Below are 23,790 nucleotides of genomic sequence, written 5' to 3' on the forward strand. Positions count from 1 at the left end.
GTGTAGGAAGTATGAAGGCAAGTCAAGAATGAACAAAAGGACTTAAGAAGAGTGAAGGCTCAACTCAGCCTTCAGGGCAATCCAAGAGATCGGTGATTCTCCGTAGTGCAGGTGGCATAGAAGAACAAAGAAACGAGGGGGGTCTGCAGGGTCAAAGGACAGGGGTGAAGTTATAAAAAGGAAGAAAGAAGTGAGCATCTGGAAAAGAGAAACATGAAATCCTGAGATGGAAACCTGAACAAGAAACAAGAGCAGGCATAAATACTGATAATCCCTACAAGCCTTAAGCATTCGGTTACCTGTTCATCACAATCAGATTCCAAGAAGGTCATGTCTTTTCGTAAACAGTTGTCAAATCCATGCTCGTCACTTTCATTAAGACATTCACAGCCAGCTTTGTTAATAAAAGGCATTAAATCCATCTGAAAAAAATTAAACCAAGACTTTAGGCAAAGCATTTGGATTTGGTATAAAAATCTTAATAAGAAATGTAAATATGTGATTCTTTTTTTTATTGTACAATATTATGTTTCCGGGGTACAACACAGTGATCAACAATTTTTAAAGGTTATATTCCATTTATAGTTACTATAAGATACTGACTATTCCCTATGTTGTACAATACATCCTTGTATGTGATTCTTTTTTTTCTAAACTTTTTATTTTACACTGGAGTGACTCTCTCTTGATTAAGCAATTTTAAAGAAAACTTATATCTCATTTTAAATAGTTACTAAAACTTTTATAATAACCTTTTCATTTGAACTTCTAACTGACATCTATCACTAATAATTAAAGCCAAATTTAGGCTTAGCCCACTTAATAAGAATCCAAAATCAAGTCTTTAACACAAAGATTATTAAATGTTGACTTATACATGTTTTAATAGCAGTGTTTTGAAGTGGAAAATATACAAATTAAAGTATCTACAAAATATCCAAAGAAAGCCTACCTCCCTCTTCTAGTAATCATGCACTCTTTAAACCTATATCCGTGAAGAGTTTAAAGATGAATAGCAAATAGCTATTTAAAAATTTTTATCATGGAAAATTCCAAACATACACAAATAGACTAATACAGTGAACCTCAGGTATCCACCTCCCAGCTACAATAATCATCAACTCATGCCCACTCTTATCTCACCTTTACCCTGTAACCATTCCCAACCTTTCTCCCAATTATTTTCAAGTAAATTTTAGACATTTTTTTCATTTCATTCATGAACATTTCAGTGTGTTCATGAGATAAGTACTCAAAAAAAATCCTCAGTATCATTATCACAACTAAAACAATGAATAATATTTTAATATCATCAATATCAATGTTCAAATTTCTTCAACTGTCTCATAAATGTTTTACAGTTGAAATTACTTAGTCTCAGAATAAGAATCCAAGAAAAGTACAAATACCGTATTTGGTTAATGTCTCTTAAATCTCTCTTTTTTTTTTTTTTTTTTTTTTTGCGGTACACGGGCCTTTCACTGTTGTGGCCTCTCCCGTTGCGGAGCACAGGCTCCGGACGCGCAGGCTCAGCAGCCATGGCTCACGGGCCCAGCCGCTCCGCGGCATGTGGGATCTTCCCGGACTGGGGCACGAACCCTTGTCCCCTGCATCGGCAGGCGGATTCTCAACCACTGCACCACCAGGGAAGCCCTTAAATCTCTTTTAATCTATAGTCATTTAGCCTATAGATTTCTCATATTCTGGATTTTGCTGAGTGCTTCCCTGTGGTGTCATTTAACATTTTCCTGTATATGTTTTGGCTAATACTTTCAACACAACGCCATAGAGTTGCAGTGACAGTGGTCATCCCTGTCTTGTTTCTGACTTCAGTGGGAATGCCTCCAGTGCTTCCCCATTAAAATTTTATTGAACACTTTAGGAATAAATAGATATTGCATTCTGTCAAATGCTTTTTCCCCATATTAGGAAATCATGATTTTTCTCCTCTAGATTGCTGAATTTTGTTTACTAATATTTTATTTAAGATTTGTACACCAATATTCCTAACTGGAACTGGTTTGTAGCTTTCTTTTTTGCTGCAAACTTTGTCAGATTCTGGGATCAATGTCATAAATTACTTCAAAATGAAACTTTTAAGTTTTCTCTCTTTTTATACGGTCTTGAGTAGCTGCAGTTAACACAAGACTACCTGATCTTTAGAGATTTGGTAGAATTTCCCTGTGAAGTCATCTTGGTATTTATGTAAGAGCTCTTTTACTATTTTCTCTACTTCCTCAATGGTGATTGGTCTATTTAGGAGTTCTGCTTCTAGTGGAGTTGATTTTGATACTATTTTTCTAGAAAAGTATCCATTTCACCTACTAAACAAAAACTGTTTTTAAAGTTTACCAAGTAATTTAAAAAAAATAAAAAGTAAAAAAATAAAGATTACCAAGTATTCTAAGTTATCAGTTACATGTTCACCATTCTATCAGTCTTTATTACGAATACTAATACACATACTAATACATGTGTATATAGTTTTGAAAGACTAAAGAAAACTTTACATTTCAAATAATTATCAATATGGTAATAATCCATTAGAATATACCCTTAATTATTCATAGACTAGCCTAAATGCTTCCAAAGCCAAAATATTCTTTTCTATTATATCAAATGTTACATTGCATTAGATGTTAAATGTATTACTCAGGGTAACATAATGTAGCCAATTCAAAAAGGGAGGCCGGAAGAAAAGGAGCACTACACAGCTAAGTTCTACTACTACAGAATTATTCTGAACTTCTTGAACATTTGCCTTGAAAATGTGACAAAAGCTTTCAATCATTTGTCTACCATCCTACCGAGATGCCTCTTCCATACTATATGCAGGATCAAGACCCCAGGCTTGAAGACAACATTGCAGTCGTACTTCCAATACCTTAATGATGAAAATAAACTAAATAGGTAAATAATTTAAAATCGCTTTTTAATTTATCATGGGGCACACAAAACAAGTATCATATTTGAACAGTTGCATTAAAGTGCTCTGTTTTACAACACTGTCTGGGACAAACTGGCATAATATTGTATACTTGACATAACTGTAAACTGACATATTTGGAAAATATGTAATTGGAAATAAGTATCACTACTTATGCAATCAACTTGCCAATAATGAGGAAAGAATCATGAGAACACAATCAGACAAATCCAGACTGTGGGACACTGTGTAAGACAAATGGTCCAGACCTGCACTGTACAATGAGATAGCCATTAGCCACATGTGTAAATTTAAAACTAAATCAATTAAAAATAGATAAAACTAAAAATTCAGTTCCTCAGTTGCCCTAGTCACATAAAAAATGCCACATGTGCCCAGTGGCTACTACAGTAGACTGGCGTTGTTTTAAACTTTAAAAAAAGGCAGTCATGGGACTCCCCTGGAGGTCCAGTGGTTGGGACTCTGCGCTTCCAATACAGGGGGCTCAGGTTCGATCCCTGGTCAGGGAACTAGAATCCCACATGCTGCATGGCACAGACAAATTAAAAGGCAGTCATGAAAGAAAAAAGGCAGAGAGAAGTTTCTAGACTAAAGAACACTAAAGAGGTTGACAACTTAAATGCAATGCATGACCCTTGATTTGATCCAAGATTGGGGAAAAACAGCTATAAAGTATATTTTGGAGATATATTAAGGAAATCTGAATATAGGCTGTACATTAGGGATAGATATCATATCAATGTTAAATTTCTTAGAAGTGATAATGGTAACATGGCTATATAAAAGAACGTCCTTGTTCTTAGGAACTCCATGATGAAATATTTACAGATGAACCATCTGGATGCCTATAACTTACTCTGTAAATGATGGTGCAAAATATAAAAGCAGATAAATACATATCAAGATAGAACAAAAACAGGGAAATATTCACAACTGATGAACACAGGTGAATGACACGCATGGTTATAACACTACTCTGTCAACTAGATTTTTTGTTTGCTTGAACAGATTTCACCTTTGCGGGGAGGAGGTGAGTGGAATCCAACATGAGACACACAGGAAGTTATAAAGTTTTTGGTTAAAGAAAGATTTGTCCTACTTACTACATAAATTAGGGACATTTAATGTTTATTTTGATGAATGTGACATATTTGTAGACCAAAACCTACAGGTCAGAGGTTGGAACACTGAAATACACTAATAAGCCTCAAGATTTAGAACACATGTAAATACAAGTTTGATTCCAGAGTGCCTAGCCTGCAAACTTCTAGAGAGGAAGACTTGATATTGATAGCCCCCTCATGCGATTTGAAGCCATACTAGGTACTCTTACAAAATATGGGATTGTAAAGCAATTATACTCCAATAAAGATATCTTTAAAAAAATAAATTATGGGGGCTTCCCTGGTGGCGCGGTGGTTGAGAGTCCGCCTGCCGATGCAGGGGACATGGGTTCGTTCCCGGTCTGGGAAGATCCCACATGCCGCAGAGCGGCTGGGCCCGTGAGCCATGGCCACTGGGCCTGTGCGTCCGGAGCCTGTGCTCCACAGCAGGAGAGGCCACAACAGTGGGAGGCCTGCGTACCGCAAAAAAATAAAAATAAAAATAAATAAACAAATAAATAAATAAATTATGGGATAGGAGGGGTGGGAGGGAGATGCAAGAGGGGGGGAGATATGGGGATATATGTATATGTATAGCTGATTCACTTTGTTATAAAGCAGAAACTAACATACCATTGTAAAGCAATTATACTCTAGTAAAGGTGTTAAAAAAATAAAATAAAATTTTAAAAATAATAAGTAAATTAAAAAAGAAAAAGAAAGTAGGGGAGAGAAAAAATAGACTGTTTAAAACTTTCCCAACTTCTAAAGAGATACTTGGGGCAGGGACTTTTTTTTTCTTTCTGGCTGCGTTGGGTCTTTGTTGTGGCATGTGGGATCTTTTTTGTTGTTGTGGCACATGGGCTTCTCTCTAGTTGTGGTGTGAGGGCTCCAGAGCACGCAGGCTCTCTGGTTGAGGCACACGGGCTCAGTAGTTGTGGCGCTCAGGCTTAGCTGCTCTGCAGCATGTGGGGTCTCAGTTCCGAACCAGATACCGAGCCCGCGTCCCCTGCATTGGAAAGTGGATTCTTTACCACTGGACGACCAGGGAAGTCCCAGGGCGGGGAATTTATAGCACTAAATGCCTATATTAGGCAAGAAAAAAGGTCTCAAATTCAACCTTAAGAAACTAGAAAGAGAAGAGCAAATTAAACCCAAAGTAAACAGAGAAAAGAAAATAATAAACATCAAAGCAATGAAATGAAAAACAGAAAAACGATAGAGAAACTCAATGAAATCAAAAGCTGGTTCTCTGACAAGATCAGTGAGTTAAGAAACATCTAGCCAGAGTGGTCAAGACAAAAAAAATCCCAATACTAGTAGAGGTGACAGTACTACACTTTCTTTAGATATTAAAAAAATGAGAGAATATTATGAACAATTTTTTGCACATAAGTTCAACAACACAAGTGAAATGGACAAATCCCTTGAAAGACACAAACCACCAAAGCTCACTCAAGAAGAAATAGACAACTGGATTAATTGTTTACCTATTTTTAAAAATTAAATTTGTAGTTAAAAATCTTCCCACAGGGCTCCCCTGGTGGTGCAGTGGTTGAGGGTTTGCCTGCTGATGCAGGGGATGTGTGTTCGTGCCCCGGTCCGGGAGGATCCCACCTGCCGCGGAGCAGCTGGGCCCGTGAGCCATGGCCGCTGAGCCTGCGCGTCCGGAGCCTGTGCTCCGTGACGGGAGAGGCCACAACAGCGAGAGGCCCACGTACCGCAAAAACAAACAAACAAAAGAAAAACAAACAAAAAAATCTTCCCACAAAGAAAACTCCAGGTACAGCTGGCTTTACTATTAAATTCTAACAAATACTATAGGAAGAAATAGTACCCATTCTACACAAACTCTTTCAGAAAATTGAAGAGGAGAGAATATTTACTAATTTAATGACACCAGCATTACCCTGATACCAAAACATACAAGAAAGGAAACTACAGACCAATGTCCCTCATATATATAGAGGCAAATATTTTAAACAAAATTTTAGCAAACCTAATTCAACAATATATTAAAAGGATAATGCATCATAGTCAAGAGTAGCTAGAGTATGCTAGGTTATGGTAGGTTGGTTTAACATGCAGAAGTCACTCAATGTAATTCACCATGTTAAGAAACAAAATGTTGAAACATGATCATCTCAATGGACACAGAAAAAAATATTTGCAAGAATCTAATATCCATTTCTGATTTTAAAAAATTCTCAACAAATTAGGAATAGAAGAGAATTTCTTCAACCTGATAAAAGGCACATATGAAAAACTTCCAGCTAACATCATACTTAATAGTGAAAGACTGCATGCTTTCCCCCTAAGATGAGGAACGAGTCAAGGATGTCTGCTTTCAATACTACTGTGGAATAAGTCACTATAGTAAGATAAGAGAAATAAATAAAAGACAACAGGATTGGGAAAACAAAATTTTTCCGAACTTCAATAAACATATTAAAAACTCAAAGTCATGATGTTTACAAAACACTGTATTACTTCCGATTTTTGATTCTTAACCTTTTCAGTAACATACCCTACATCTTTTGTAATATCTCAAACCCCCCTAAAAGAGATATTTCTTTCTTTCACTCTGGCTCCAGTCAAATCAGGAGTTTCAAAACTATAGGATGTGTGAAATCAATAATTATATAGCCTTTTAGCATTTAAACGTAATGAGAGAAAGTCTTTATTCTAAGAAACCTAAAATTTTATTTTAAAATTGTCAATACATTTTTGTAATACTTATATTTAAATCTACTTTAAGATACAGGTTTTCATTCAGTTTCCATTTGTGTTGTGAAAACAATGCCGTTCTTGGGAACGGTTTTAAATATTTAATGACCCTATAAGACCTATAGTTCAAAACTTTTAAAGTCTTCATTGACACCTGATGGAAAAAAATGAAAATGTTTTTAACAGCTTTTTACTTTGTATTCATAACATCTGGATGAAATTAAATGTCTTATTTCCTAAAACTTCATTTTTCCCTGCTTATTTCCTATCCAAAGCCAAAACCCTGATATCACACTTAGCTGATGTAAAGTATCACTGCAGCTAAGCAGCCAAGACTGTTGTGCCCATAAGACTTTTTCATGCAAAAACCCTTACTAATAAAGGAAAAAAATACAAAGAAGTAAACACAACTGTTTACAAGTCAAATGATTTCCAAAATTTTCCAAAAGGTGTCATAACCCTGACTTACACATGTTCATACTTTCTAACTGAATATTACCATTTCAAATTATCATATAACAGTTCTATTTTAAATAAATATTAATTATTAAGTCCTTAACTTAAAGTAATTAATGCCACTACCACATGTTAAAGACACTTTCTGAAGACACAACTCCTCCTCCACCCATACACACAAAAAGAATCTCTCATATATACCTGACTACAGGTTCTCCTTATTCAACATGAATTTAAGGGCCTTACATAATGACTGGTAGCTCCATGGCAAGCCTGTTTTAATGTACTTGGTGGACTTCCCTGGTGGTCCAATAGTTAAGAATCCTCCTTCCAATGCAGGGGACACAAGTTTGATCCCTGGTCAGGGAACTAAGATCCCACATGCCATGGGGCAACTAAGCCCGCGCATCACAACTACTGAGCCCGCAAGCTCTAGAGCCCGTGCACCACAACTAGAGAACTCACGTGCTGCAACTACTGAGCCTGCACACTCTGGAGCCTGCACACCACAGCTAGAGCCCACATGCTGCAACTTCTGAGCCCACACGTTCTAGAGCCCACGCGCCACAACTAGAGAGAAGCCCTCACACCACAACGAAGAGGCCGTGTACTGCAACGAAAGATTCCGCATGCCGCAACTAAGACCTGACTCAGCCAAATTAATTAATTAATTAATTAATTTAAAAAATTTTAAATGTACTTGGTACACATGCTTTCATATACTAGCTTTAACTTGAGGTAACACTTTTTTAAAAAAAATTCATTTTTAATCTGCCAACACAATAACTTTATAACAAGCAAAATTTTAAAATATATATACAAATATTATTTTGGTAGGCAGGTTTTACCAATTTGCATAAACAAGTCAGCTACCATGAAGTGCTACTTCTGAATTTTACTTCCTTCCTGAATAGCTCTCATATGATAGACACAAATTATGACTATTCATATTATACAGTTTTCAACAACTTTGACATTCTTAAGTCTTCAAGTTATTACTTAGAATAATAACTCTTAAAACTTTGAAAAACATATCCAATACTAAAGTCACATTTGGTTTTAAAACAAAATCAATAACTAGGGTTTTTAAATAGATACATTTAAAAAGAGAGAGAAAACTTTAGAAACCAGCAGAAAAGGGAGTTCAGTATGTAATGGTCATACACTAAAATTTACATGCCATTTTACACAATTGTCAAAAAGTGAAAAATTTTTCCAATGAAAATTTTTTCACTTTGGGAGGGAAAAAAAGTAAAAAACAAACGTTTAAAAATGGTTATTGGGACTTCCCTGGTGGCACAGTGGTTAAGAATCCGCCTGCCAATGCAGGGGACACAGGTTCGAGCCCTGGTCCGGGAAGATCCCACACGCCGTGGCGCAACTAAGCCCGTGCGCCACAACTCCTGAGCCTGCGCTCTAGAGCCTGTGAGCGACAACTACTGAGCCCACATGCCACAACTACTGAAGCCTGCGCACCTAGAGTCCCTGCTCCACAACAAGAGAAGCCACTGCAATGAGAAGCCCGTGCACCGCAACGAAGAAGAGCCCCCGCTCAACTAGAGAAAGCTCGCGCAGCAACAAAGACCCAACGCAGCCAAAAATAAAATAAAACAAAAATAATTTTTTTTAAATGGCTATTAAAATAGTTCAGAAAGCAGATTAAAAACCAAGTGGCAGGGCTTCCCTGGTGGCACAGTGGTTGAGAGTCCACCTGCAGATGCAGGGGACACAGGTTCGTGCCCCGGTCCGGGAGGATCCCACATGCTGTGGAGCGGCTGGGCCCGTGAGCCGTGGCCGCTGGCCTGCACGTCCGGAGCCTGTGCTCCGCAGCAGGAGAGGCCACAATGGTGAGAGGCCCGCGTACCACACACACACAAAAAATAAATAAAAATAAAAAATAGTTTATGATGGGGGCTTAAGGTTATAATACACACAACACAGACAAAATCCAATAGTCAGCTATTACATTTACTTTTAAAGTTCTTAACTGAAAGTATTCTTAACTAGCAAAAGACAAAACATGAAAACAGTGAACTTCACTTCAACCAAATAATGACAAATGCAAGATATATCATGATTTCACTTTTAATTCTACATACATAGCCTTTTGGAATATCTGTGTCCTCGTTGCTTCCAGGGTCATTTTCCAAGTGCTGCTTGATCTTTTCCTCCAGTCCCACAGCATCTGCTCCTTGATATTGATCAATTCTCACTTTGTTTCGAAAAAATAGAAATGTAGGTGTTGCTGATATATTGTTGGTGGCAGCTGTTCCCTAGAATTGTCAAGTTAGATAGCATTATGAATTAAAACTAATCTTAAACCACTCTGAATATTCACTCTACATCTCTATGGAAGTTAAGTATCACAAGCATGAACTAAAAACATGTAAAATAACTTACTCCTAATTGTTACTTAAGAAAAAACAGGCCTATTCTTAAGGGGCACAACTATATTACCCTTATGTCCGCAACAAAGAATAGCCCTGCAATTTTGTTTTAGTGTTAAGTGCTTCATCCAATAGAACAATCGGCTTCTAACACAGAAATTGCACTTCACAACACCAGACAGTTCTCTCATAAGTACAGACTGTTTCTCAAATGGAGAACCCCAGAAGGGTATTGAGATATGTCAACACAAACCACTGCTACTAGTAAAACGTACACATCTGAAAAAACAGTAGCCCATCTGTCCATGAAAAGGAGGTAACACCCTTTGCACTGCAATCCTCATCTAGTTCTACTCTTTTTTTTTTTTTCTTGCGGTACGCGGGCCTCTCACTGTTGTGGCCTCTCCCGTTGCGGAGCACAGGCTCCAGATGCGCAGGCTCAGTGGCCATGGCTCACGGGCCCAGCCGCTCCGCGGCATGTGGGATCCTCCCGGACTGGGGCACGAACCCGTGTCCTCTGCATCGGCAGGCGGACTCTCAACCACTGTGCCACCAGGGAAGCCCTAATTCTACTCTTAAAGAAATGACTTCTGGTCTTCCATCAAAAACACCACAACGGGTATCTTTTTAAATTCTGCTCCAACTCCACGAGATCATAATACTAGCTACCGAATGAAAATTAATCAGTCACTGATTCATTAAACTCATTAAACTCTTCATGAGAAGTGTAAAGAAAATAGTAAAATAAGTATGTCACCTTGCATATTCAAACACTAGGAAGAGGTACCGCTATATTGTTTTTTTAAAAAAAGCATAAAGTTTACAGGAATGTCTTCTCTAAGCCTCATAAAAAAAAAATGACCTTTTAGAACAGTGCTGTCCAAAAGAAATATAATACAAGATACAAATGTGAGCTACACATGTAATTTTAAATATTCTAGTATCCACAAGAAAAAAGTAAAGAGAAACAACTGAAATCCATTTTAATAATTTATTTTAGTAAATCCAAATATGCAATTCAACATATAGTCAATGTAAAAAGTTAATGACATACTTTACATATTTTCTTTCATACTAAGCCTTCAAAATCCTGTGTATTTTACAGCACATCTCAATTTGGACTTGCCACACTTCAAGTACTCAGTACCCAACCGCATGTGGTTACTGTACAGGACCACACAGCTCCAGAAGACAGCACTTCCAGATCAGAGACAGTGAATACTTAAAATAAGGCAAAATAAGGCCAGGGCTGCTGTCCAGAAGTATGCGATATAAGTACTAAACAATAAACATGTAACATAGAGTTTGCACCAAATCCCCAAAATACTTATCTGCAAGCTATGTAACATTCTAAGATTTTTTTCCAACCCAGAAATGTATCAAAGACAAAAGCTTCACTGGAAAAAAAAAAAAAGTTACAGAGCTGTTATTTATGTATGTCAAAAGACTACATTTTTAGTGTTGGAAGAAACCTTCAAAAAATTTTTTTCTCTAACGATTCCTCCATACTTCTAGATAGGCAAATGCAGAACTGTCACACAGCCATGCTGACTAAGTAACCAGGGCAATCTACCTACAACACTGTGGCTCAATCAACAGTAACCAACACTTTAAACTTTCTGCTGAGTATGCAGCTTTGGAGCTAGGGTTATAAACAAACTATATCCAAGAATTCTCTGCCATGGCTTTCTAATCAACCAATGTGTCTGTAGTATAAGATATAATTTTAGATTTACAAAAAAATAAACAAAGAAATGTAAAACACAGAACTGCCAGGTGACCTATTAAGTTTAACAACATAATATTAGTTTTGTACCAGAAAAATATTATTAGCAAACCCAGAAGCAATTAATATTGGACTACCCTTCTTAACTAATGCAGCCATAACAACATTTGTAATAATTACATTAACATAATATTATCCTATCTTCAAAAAAATAAGTACTTAGTGCATAAAGAGATAAAGGATGAAATTAATGTTGAATTTCAAATCAATTTGTAAATAAAAAGACATTATTTTAAGGACTCTTTGCCTTACCTGACACTGATGTACATCTACTTCCAAGAATACTGCTTGTGGATACTTATTACTCATAGAACTGAATGCTGGGGCAATCCTTAAACACGGTCCACACCTGTGAGAAAAGTTAAGCGATGCTTGGTAAAATAACACCCAAGATTGTACTAATTTATACTCTAAAGATCTTGTCAATTAAAACACAGAATTAAAAACATTCTAATCAACCTGTCTTTAGACTTTCTTGTCTTTTCCACTGTACTATTTAGATACACTTGCATCAGTACCACACTGTCTTAATGACTACAGATTTATATTGTCTTTAAGTCTAACAGTGTTGTCTTCCAGCTTTCTTCTCACTGAACGAAATTAAAGATCTAAATAAATGGAGGAATGTACTATACCTATGAACTGGAAAACTCAACACTCAAGTTGTCAAGTCTCCTCAATTTGATCTTTAAAGTCAATGTAAAATTCCAAGTTTTGCTTAGAAAAATTAACAAATTTAAATTCTAAAATTTATAGGGGAATAAATATCAAGGATAGCCCAAGCATTTCGGGGTTCAAAGCTGAAGAAATTACATTACTAGATATTAACAACTACCAAAAAGCTTTATAAAATTGAGTATAAAGGATAAACAAACTCACCAATTTTAAAAGAAAAGGGTCCAAAAACAGACCCATCCCATACACAGTAACCGAACTTCTGAAAAAGTTGACACAGCAGTACAGTGGGGAAAGGATGGTCTTTTCAATAACAGTGCTGAGTCAATATGGATATCCACATGGGGGGGGGAATGAATCTTTACCCCTAACTCACACTGTACACAAAAACCAATTCCAGATGGATTATAGATCTAAATGGGAAAGGTAAAACAACAGTTTTAGGAAAAACAGAGGATACTTTCAAAACCTTGGAGTAAGCAAAGATTTATTTCTTAAAACACAAAAAGCACTAAAGAAAAAAGGAAAGAATTGATATGTTAGGATATACTTGATAAGCTGGAAAATATTAAGGTTAAGACCTTTTGTTCATCAAGATACCACTTAGAGGGTGAAAAGACAAACCACAGACTAGTAAAAAAATATCTGTAAAACATATCAAACGTAGGACTTATACCTCTAATATGTAAAAAAGCCCCTACAAATCAATAAGAAGACTGACATCCAAAAGAAAAAAGGGTACTCTCAAACTGGACAAATGAGGTTATCCAAACAGTCCCTAAAGAGAAAAAGACTTCCTTGGGGCTTCCCTGGTGGCGCAGTGGTTGAGTCTGCCCGACAATGCAGGGGACACGGGTTCAAGCCCTGGTCTGGGAAGATCCCACATGTGCGGAGCAACAAAGCCCGCGAGCCACAACTACTGAGCCTGCGCGTCTGGAGCCTGTGCTCCGCAACAAGAGAGGCCACAACAGTGAGAGGCCCGCGCACTGCGATGAAGAGTGGCCCCTGCTCACCGCAACTAGAGAAAGCCCTCGCACAGAAACGAAGACCCAACACAGCCAAAATTAAATAAATTAATTAATTAAAAAAAAAAAAAGACTTCCTTGGTCGCTATGGAAACCAGGGAAATGCAAATTTGGAGACACAAGAGGGAGGAGATATGGGGATATATGTATATGTATAACAGATTCACTTTGTTATAAAGCAGAAACTAACACACCATTGTAAAGCAATGATACTCCAATAAAGATGTTAAAAAAAGTTTTTTTAATTAAAAAAAATAAAACTACTCCCACCAAAACAGCTAAAACAATAGAGAAGGAAGTACTGTCAAGAACTTGGAGCAACTGACCTATTAGCGACAGTGCAAACTGGTATAACCGCTTCAGGTGGTAAGAAAAGAAACTGACAGTATCTGCTAATGCAAGATTTATGCCTACTTATGACCATTTCTAGGGTATATAAAACAGAAATGTCTGTATTTGTTTGCCTTAGGGTTTTTGGAAAAATATTGGTAGTAGCAATATTTCTAATGGCCAAAAACTGGATACCGCCTAAGTTCCTTTCAACAACAGAATAAGTAAACTAACTGTAGTTATTCACATACTGGAACACTATACAACAATGAAAATGACTGATGTAAAACCTCATGCCAAAATATGGATGAATCTCACAAATAACACTGAGAAGAGAAGTACACTATGATTCCATTTATGTACAGTTCAAATACAGGCAAAACAAATCAATGGTATTATAAATCAGGACAATGGTTACTTTTGTGAGAGTTAGTGACAGGATAAGGGCATGAGAGAGATTTCAAGAGGCTAGAAATGTTCTAATTGTCCAGAAGCTGATTAAACGTGCATGTATATTCAGTTTCTGTAAACTCTCTAAACTATACATTTATAATTGTATACTGTGTATATCTCAATAAAAGTTCCCAAAAATGAGAAAAACCTTGGCTTTAGCAGATAGGAACACAAGGAAAAGCAAGCTCTAAAATACAAGATTTTCAAATTCAAGCTATGATTCTCTCTCCATTCTTAACATTTTAATCAGCATTTTCACCGTTTGCCATCCTTAAGATTCATACCAAAAAGTTAAGAAAGTAACTCTTAATGTCTTAAATATTAAACGATGCTTCTGAAAGTAAATTTTTGGATCTAACAATGCTGAAATAGGCCCTGAGACTAAATTTTAAAGGAACAAACATTTACAGTCGACAAAACCTATGTTTAGTTTAGCATAATACTTCTGGTTATTAATAAGTCTTAAACACTACAGATGGGAGTACAAATTGGTAGAGCCTTTTTGAAGGGCCATTTGGTCATTATCTACCAATTTTAAATGAACACAACCCAAGATTCAACAATCTCACTTCTAAAAGTCAATCTTATCTTAACACTTACTCAATTTCACAATAATATGTATAAGGAAGTTCAATGCAATGTTTGAAATAGTAAAAATAATAATAATAATCTAAATGGCAATCAATAGAAAACTATTTTTTAAAGTTATAACATATAAAATAAGTTACAAGGATATATTGTACAACACAGGGAATATAGCCAATATTTTATAATAACTATAAATGGAGCATAACCTTTAAAAACTGTACATCACTATACTGTACACTTGTTAACTTATATAATACTGTACATCAACTATACTTCAATTAAAAAAATTATGACACATTCACACCAAAGGATAAGGATAATTTATACAGTTTAAAAGAAAACTAAGTCTCACGATAAAATATTTTCTATGACCACGTTAAAAATATGTATTTATATATGTATTTATATGTTATATATGTACATAAATATATATTGAAAAGTTAGGTGGGTCACACAATAAACAATTACTTCTGTAAAGTGGGACTAGAAAAGGAAGGGAGTTTAGGAGAGACTTTTAAAACTACCTATACTTCTGTATCCTTTGCTTTTATATGATAAACAGGTATTTTCATAAAATATTAAATTGCAAATAGAGAATTGAATGTTAACTGCATTTAAGCAGTAGTCATGGATGAAGCACAGGTATCATGCTGTACCACAAAATATACCTGGTATACACACAGTATCAGGTTTTCTCATTCCTGAAAAACCTTCTTTCTGCAAAAGCGTGCCTTCGAAAATAAGAAGGCTTATGGAAAAAATAAGATTGAGGTAAACCATTTAAACCCATGCAACTTTGTAAAAACATTCCTAAGAAAAACAGTAACTAGTATTCAGGAAATACCTGGACAGACAGGCAGGTGGTTCAGACCTAGAGGCTACACCTCAGAGGATATTTAAAATGTACAAAAACAAACGAGTGGAAGTGCCCGCTTACAGGTGCTGTGAGTATCCAGATGGAAGGGGAGCTCTGAGCCCACAGGGCTGCCATCCAGGCAGGGACAGGAGGAAGCAAGCACAACATGAGGATGACCCCCGCTGGGGACCAGGAGCTGGCTGCAGGAGCTCAGGTGTAATTTTATTAATTTTGACTTTCTTAAAAGGAACCTGAAAGGGAGCCTGCCTCTGTGGCTGAGGGCTTTTCTCCTTCCTGCTAAAGGTTCTATTTCTATTCCTGCTCTTCACTACCTAAGAAAAATAGAATATGAACCAACCTCACTCCACACTGTACTGACATAATCACTCTACTCATCAATCAAGTATGAGCTACCTGGAGTTAAAGAAACTCCTCTTGAAGCTAAAGAGACCGTACTAAAATAATGGCTACCTTGAAAATAGGTGTTCCCTTTCAAAATTTAACCTTATCTAGATCCTTTGTTTAATTTTAGTTAGCCATCATAGGTTGGAACTTTAGTTAAAAATCAAAATAAATCATAGAACACAGAAGCACAGATATACACAGCAGCATACTTTCACATTATAATCACTCAAATGAACTGATTTGTTATTTTAAGTAAGATGTTTTCCTAGCTTACCCCTAGCATTTAAAAATAAACTTAAATTTCCATTTTTAGCTGAGATCATGAACAAATCATTTGATTTCTCTATATAAAATGAGAAGGGACTAGATTCTTTAAGGACCTTTCCTATCTCTAAAATATTTTTCTCCAAGTATGCCTAAATTTCAGGATTGTACTTTTCTGTCTTGCACAGCCCTTGATTTGCAGTCTTTAGACAGTACATAACCTCAGGACCTTTGAACTTGTAAAAGAGACCAGACCATCTAGTCCAGAGGCTTAAATAAGAAAGAAAGAAAGAAAGAAAGAAAGAAAGAAAGAAAGAAAGAAAGAAAGAAAGGAAAAAAAAAAGTTCTTTTTCCACCTCTGAACTTCTTTTTGATGGAAAGCTGATCTGTTAGGTCCAATATGTAAGAAAGATTCTGACTTATGCTTTTTGAGAAAAACCTCAGCAGACAACCCGCTAGCTTTCTGCAAAATGTAAAGAACCAAACCCACAAAACTGAAACTTTAAAACTGACCTAACCTAACACAATTATTCAATAAATGAGAAGTGAAGACCAGAAAAGCTGAACGACTTGATCAAGGTCAGACATTACAGTTAATGGCAGGACCACAACTAGAACAGTTAACTCCTAAAGCCAATCCAAGATCAGCTTTCTTTGAAAGCACCACGTTAGGTTCTTAGTAAGATGTGTGTTTACAGTTTTTCATAGTCTGCTGAATTAGGTATTATTTATTGATAAAACCTAAATATATAAAGGCTTTATATGAAACTAAAGATGTTGAAAAACCTAGCTGGGACAGAGAAAATGGAAGGAAATTGTTAATAGGCATGTCATTTTCGGTTATGAAATGTATTTTTAACTTTTTTTTTTTTTTTTTTGCAGTATGCGGGCCTCTAACTGTTGTGGCCTCTCCCGTTGCGGAGCACAGGATCCAGATGTGCAGGCTCAGCGGCCATGGCTCATGGGCCCAGCCGCTCTGCGGCATGTGGGATCTTCCTGGACCGGGGCACGAACCCGCGTCCCCTGCATCGGCAGGCGGACTCTCAACCACTGCGCCACCAGGGAAGCCCTATTTTTAACTTTTTAAGTTATAGAAAAGTCACTATGAAAATTCTTCATTCCTGTCTTCTGATATAAGCACCTGGTACCACACAGCTACCATGGAAATATTTTGTAAAAATTACTTTTAAGAAAAACTCTGCAGGATAAACAACAAGGTCCTACTGTACAGCACAGGGAACCATATTCAATACCCTGTGATAAACCATAATGGAAAAGAATATGAAAAAGAATGTATATTTATGTATAACTGAATCACTTTGCTGTAGAGTGGAAATTAACACAACATTGTAAATCCACTATACTTCAATAAAATAAATTAAAACAAAAAAATGTGTGTTTACTGTCATAATATAAATAGATTTTATTTCAAGAACTTGCTATTCTTTCCTATTTGCTAAAGTAGTCAGTGCTCCACCTTGAGCATATGTGTAAACACATTCAGCTGCTGTGGGTGTGGAAAATGTATGTGCTTTCTGAAGACGTATTTTAAAAGTTTATTTTTCTGCGGGGCATAACTTTAAAACAGGTTATTTCTAGATGTCTTATATTTACTAATGGACAGGCATAACCATAACTGGTCCTATTAGTAACACAAAATAGCTAACGTTCATTAAGCATTTATTATACGTCAGGTAACTTATAAAACATTTAAATTCATTTAAGCTTTATCACTCCTCATTTCAAAGACAAGAACAATGAAGTACATGCTGAAATGTGATCACAAAGCCCAACTCGTAACTGCTATTTCAAAACCCCCAAAACAGTGGCCTACACTGTGCTTTTTTTTTTTTGGTTGCTATTTCTAAATTAACTGCCAAGATTAAGACTATTTATATGCTCTTGAAAGGAATCCAGACAGATTACATACTATATGATACCATTGTTATAAAGTTCAAATACAGACGAAATTAGTCTACAGTGTTAAAGTTCGAGAGTGATGAGAAGGAGACTGCAGGAGGTTGCCGGGGGTGGGGATGTGACTGTGCTACGCTGCTATTCCTGACCTGTGTATTGGTTAAACGGGTGTGATCACCGCGAAAATTTATCAGACTCTACACTTAAATGATCTGTATACATTTTTGCGTGCCTGCTATACTTTTATAAATAAAAATATTTTTTAAAATTCTCTACATGTTCTCTAGGGCCTCACCATTCACTAGTTATCTTACAGCCACCCACCTCACTCCCTAATATTATCTGCCCAGTCCTTATGAACTGTTGGGCCTCCTAACTCTGTATTATGGTAAAGTACCTTTAGTCCACAGCAATTTTACAATACATAATTAATACTATTATACAATGTATTATTGGGACAAACTATCATAATCGTTAGATTTCACCATCCTAACATACACTGACATTCTAACTGGATGGTAACAATAACACCTAACCAACTACAAAGTAAGACCTGCTTTAAGAAAACTGAGAGAACCTACTGTATAGCACAAGGAACTCTACTCAATGCTCTGTGGTGACCTAAATGGGAAGGAAATCCAAAAAAAGAGGGGATATATGTATACCTATAGCTGATTCACTTTGCTGTACAGTAGAAACTAACACAACATTGTAAAGCAACTATACTCCAATAAAAATTTTTAAAAACCCAAAACTGAATATATGGTAAACATATCTACAAAAGTGGTACACTCATGAGTTCAAGATAAAAATCACTCATTGCTGAGTTTCACAGGAAAGAAAATGCATACCCTTTTAAATTTGGCATTTACCCATCAGTGATAACAAAACTAGCACTGTTTATGACCACTTAAGTGTATCCGGGTATATTTAAGAAGTAATAGTTTGGAGATACCAGTTACAAAAATATGTTACCACAGTATATAATGCACATATATAATTTCATTCTCTAAACGATATGGTTAGTCTATATGTTATTATTCCCACTTTACAGGTAGGGAAATGAATATCAGAGTGTGAACTGAACTGACTTCCATCAAAGGATTTTGCAGGCAAAGCTTATTCAAGGCAACATTTACTGAAAAATGTCAGGCTCCATGCAATACAGAGGTGAACTTGCATGTCCCTTCTGCTTAGGCTGGGAAGAACAGGACAGCACTTCACAACCCAAAGAGTACATTCAACACTGGGACCTTAAACAAGTCATTTAATCTCCTTCTGACTCAACTTCCTCATCTGTAAAATGGAGATGATTTTAAACATTATTTTGAGGACTGCAGAAGTCAGTAAGTGCTCCAATAAGTCCCTTACACAGACCAAATTTGATGTAAGTGACAACTATTTTAATTGCTTAAAAAAATACTGGAGAAGGGTGCCATTCAATGGGTGAAAGACAGTTTTTTCAACAAATGGTGCTGGGAAAACTGGATATCCACATGCAAAAAAAAGAAGTTGGACCTTTACTTAACACCATATATAAAAATTAACTCAAAATAGATCGAAGACCTAACTTAAGAGTAAAAACTATAAAATTCTTTGATGAAAACATAGGGAGGAATCTCCATGACACTGGATTTGTCAATGATTTCCGGAATATGACACCAAAAGCACAAGAAACAACAAAAGAAAAAACCATAGATAAATTGGACTTCAGCAAAATTTTTAAACTTTAGTGCATCAAAGGACACCATCAAGAAACTGAAAAGGCAACCAATGGGAGAAAATATTTGCAAATGATATATCGGAAAAAGGATTAAGACCCAAAATATATAAAGAACTCCTACAACTCCACAACAAAAAAACAAACAATCCAATTCAAAATGGGCAAAGGACTTGAACAGACATTTCTCCAAAGGCAAATGACCAACGAGCACGAGAAAAAATGCTCAAAATTACCAGTCATCAAGGAAATGCAAATCAAAACCACCAGATACCACTTCACACTCATCTAGGATGGCCACTAAAATATAAAAGAAGTTGGTATGTAGAGAAATGGGAACTCTCCTGCACTGCTGGTGGAAAGGCAAACTTGTGCAGCCACCGTGGGCAAATAGTTTGCTGGTTTCTCAAAAAGTTATATACAGGGCTTCCCTGGTGACCCAGTGGTTGTGAGTCCGCCTGCTGATGCAGGGGACACGGGTTCGTGCCCCGGTCCGGGAAGATCCCACATGCCGCGGAGCGGCTGGGCCTGTGAGCCCTGCGTGTCCGGAGCCTGTGCTCCGCAACGGGAGAGGCCACAACAGTGAGAGGCCCACATACCGCAAAAAAAAAAAAAAAAAAAAAAAAAAAAAAGTTATATACAGAATTACCATATAATCTAGCAATTCCACTCACAGACATATACCCAAAAGAACTGAAAGCAGGGACTCACAGAGATCCTTGCACACCAATGTTCAGAGCAGTATTATTTACAATAGTCAAAAGATGGAAACAACCCAAATGTCTATCAAAAATATGCGGTATATACATACAACAGAATGTTGTATGTATATATACATATACATACGTATATGTACATATACATATACAACAGGATATTACTCAGCTTTAAAAAGGAAGGAAAATCTGACACATGCTAGAACATGGATGAATCTTAAAAACATTATGCTAAAATAAGCCATAAACAAAAGGACAAATATTATATAATTCCACTTAAATGAGTTATCAATAGGCAAATTCATGGAGACAGAAACTAGAAGAGAGGTTACCAGGGGCTGGGGGCAGTGGAGAGAAGGTATGGGAATTACTGTTTAATGTGTGCACAGTTTCTGTTTGAGATAATGAAAAGATTCTAGGATACGGATGGGGTAATGACAGTACAACATTGTGAATGTACTAGAACTTCCCCGGCAGTCCAGCGGTTACGACTCCACGCTTCCAATACAAGGGGCACGGGTTCGATCCCTGGTTGGGGAACTAAGAACCCACATGCCACGCAGCATGGCCAAAAAGATTAAAAAATGTGTGTGTGTGTGTGTGTATAGTGATTGTACTTAATAACACTGAACTGTATATTTTAAAATGGCACATTTATGTTACATGTATTTCACTACAATTAAAAAAACAACCGAAATAATGGAGAGCCACTGAAGATTCTTAAACAGAAAAATGACAATCTGTATAGTGTTTTAGTAAAAATAATAGGATGGACAAAGCACGGCAGGTGAGAATAAGGAATAAGGCTTCAAGTAGGGATGGAAAGGAAATGGAGAAACAGGTGGTTGAGAAAACTATGTTCTTGGCCTAAAGTGGGATGACAGTAACTTTTCTCACTTCATATAAATCATGTATTACTCTTCATCTCTCCCCCTGCTATGGTTAAGGGGAAAAGAGAGTATATCATTGAGGCACAAAAGTATAAACACTCCCACTAACTACAATTAGAAAAGTGAACTAAAAATGAGGTTCGTTGTTAAAATCATCTCTTCCTTTTTCCAACTTCCACCTAGGACTTAACAAATGTATATAGGTATTCCCTCATATTAAGAATGGTCATTATAAAATCAACAAAACTGGGAAGACGAACCTTAAAATCTAATGTAAGCCCCCCTTTCCAATTCTGTATGAGAGAGATTGGTCCCAAGGTAAGTCCTAACTTGTTTTCATCTCTACCTACATCCCTCCATCCCCTAAACCTAATCTAATCCTAATGCCACCATCTGTATATTCAACATTTATAGAATCACGTTTGATAGGTTTGAATCACTTTTTGCTCTAAGACTCAAAACACTGCCTTATGTCTGTACAGTTACCTGGACAACAAAATGTGTTGCATAAACAGTGGTATTTGTAGTAGACTTCTCCAAGTTAGTGTCAAGGTAGATCAAGAGGAGACTTCTAATCCTTCTCACTGGACACTGACATACACAAGGGGAGGTAAGCAAATACACAAGCTCGCTGAAATCTTGGTTCTGAATGCCTATTTCCAGCACGTCACTCTCATACAGGGACCCAACATGGAAGATCCGCCAGCTCTGCGACCTATGAATTATGTTGAGATTTACCAAAGCCAGATAACATCTTTCAAGTGCCCTGTCCTCTTAAATCATCAAGTCAAAAATGGAGTCTACTTGGTCAAAGCCAGATATCTGGACACCTGTCTACGTGTACTGTATATGTATACCTACTATAATTTCCGTGATCAGATGCAACTTACAAAAGGTGGCCTAACTTACAAACTTACAAATCAAAGAAGTAACAGAAACGTTAAGAAAATTAAAGAGCATCCTGACCCAACATTAACTTAATTTAAAAAGCATTAGCTTTAGGTCTAAGCACTCCGCGGATTAGTTGGGTAGCTGTATCTTCCTACAGTTTTCCACATATGCAGGTGGTGAAGAGAATCAAACCGTTTAGGTAAATTAAATTTTGCAAGTTTCTAAGATGCAAGTGACAGCTGCATCCCGGGAAAGAAGGGGACAGGCGCAAGCAGGGGCGGCTGCGCGAGACTCCCACAGACAAGAAGGGAAAGGGCCGGGTCACCCCCAAGAGCAGACCCCTTCCGAGGACTCAGAAACAGCGGGCGGGGATCTCGCGGGCTGGGGAATGCGGTCGGCCAGGCCTCCGAGCCTGCCAGAGACGCCCCGGTGCACAAACGGGGGTTCACACCCAGGAACTGAGGCCTAACCGGGCAGCGGCCTTGGGCTGCGGCCAGCGCCGGACATTCCGCAGCAGAACACGACCACAAGGCAGGCGGGATCGGGAAACAGAGAAAGAAAAGCATAGACAGCCGGGACTCACAGGGCTGGGGCCCGGACTCACCCTCGCATGGTGAACTTGACTACGGCGAGTCTGGAGCCCGCGCCGCTCAGCTCCGGCTGGAAATCCGGGTCACTCCCAACCGGCTTCACACCCACCATTCTCAGAAGTCCGGCAGGGCGGCCGCGAAGCCACCGGCTTCAAAACTGAAGAAGACCCGGGAGAGGAAGGAGGGAGGCTCAGGAAGGCCGAAGCCTGGGCAGAAGAGGTAGCGACCGCGGAGTCTTCTCCCGGGGCTCTCAATGCCGAGTCACGCCAGTGAGCGGAGCGGCCGTGGGGGCGGGGATGGGAGCGGGGGTAAAAGGCAGAGTCGAGGAAAAGGAAGGCGTGAGGCACCCGGCAGCCACCGCGCAGCAGGGCCGCCGGCGCTTGCGCACCTTGACGTCATTTCCGCGCCGTCCGTTTGCTCCCACTGTCCAATCCTAAAGCGCAACTCGTGGCCCCACCCTCGACTGAGGAGCTCCCTCATTGGCTGGAGCGAAGCAGGCGTAGAAGAGGAGCGGGCACAGACACAGGCACAGGCGCAGGCGCAGGCGCAGATTGCACTTAAGTGCGTGTATTCCTCCGCGGTTCGGAGACCAGGGTGTTTCACCGAGGAGCTTCCCTGTGGGAAAGTGAGAAAAGAACCGTTTTTTCTCCGTGGTTCTTGGCTGTTGCCTAAGGTATTAAGTTCCCTCCTGGAAATACTTTGAGTACAGTCCGGTCTCATATTCGGGACAAGTCGCCACACTAGACAAAGTAGACTTTAGGAACATTAATTTAGGGATCTCATTACACTTGGGCGCTCTCTGGGTAGTCATGCGGCAAATACTAATGTTATTCACCTTTCACTTGTGCCTAAAAACATGAAAGCACCGTCTCCTTTAGGAACTCACAGGCTGGTGATAGACGCAAACAATAGTTACAGTAACAAAGAAGTTTGCAAAGGAAACGGTGGAAACAAATGAGATAAGATGGGGCAGGATAAATTTGCTAGGCGATGTGACCCCTGAATCGAATCTTGATAAGGAAGAAAGAAGGGCATAGCCAGATGGTAAGAGATGATAGGGTACT

At 37.9% G+C, this 23,790-nt stretch overlaps 1 protein-coding gene across 1 annotated transcript in view; it reads right to left on the reverse strand.

The window, feature by feature from the left end:
- TXNL1 (thioredoxin like 1) overlaps positions 1–23,083 on the reverse strand; it is a 34,985-nt gene extending 11,902 nt beyond the window's left edge. Inside the window, exons 1-4 of the mRNA XM_007455285.1 lie at positions 22,741–23,083; positions 11,659–11,755; positions 9,333–9,506; positions 300–422 (exon numbers count right to left, since the gene is read on the reverse strand). Of these exons, the coding sequence (XP_007455347.1) occupies positions 300–422; positions 9,333–9,506; positions 11,659–11,755; positions 22,741–22,838 (492 nt within the window). The 5' untranslated portion in view covers positions 22,839–23,083. The remainder of the gene's footprint in view (positions 1–299; positions 423–9,332; positions 9,507–11,658; positions 11,756–22,740) is intronic.
- Between the last annotated feature and the right edge of the window lie 707 nt (positions 23,084–23,790).

The sequence above is a fragment of the Lipotes vexillifer genome, unplaced genomic scaffold, assembly GCF_000442215.2.
Source record: "Lipotes vexillifer unplaced genomic scaffold, Lipotes_vexillifer_v1.1 scaffold1399, whole genome shotgun sequence".
Lineage (NCBI taxonomy): Eukaryota > Metazoa > Chordata > Mammalia > Artiodactyla > Lipotidae > Lipotes > Lipotes vexillifer.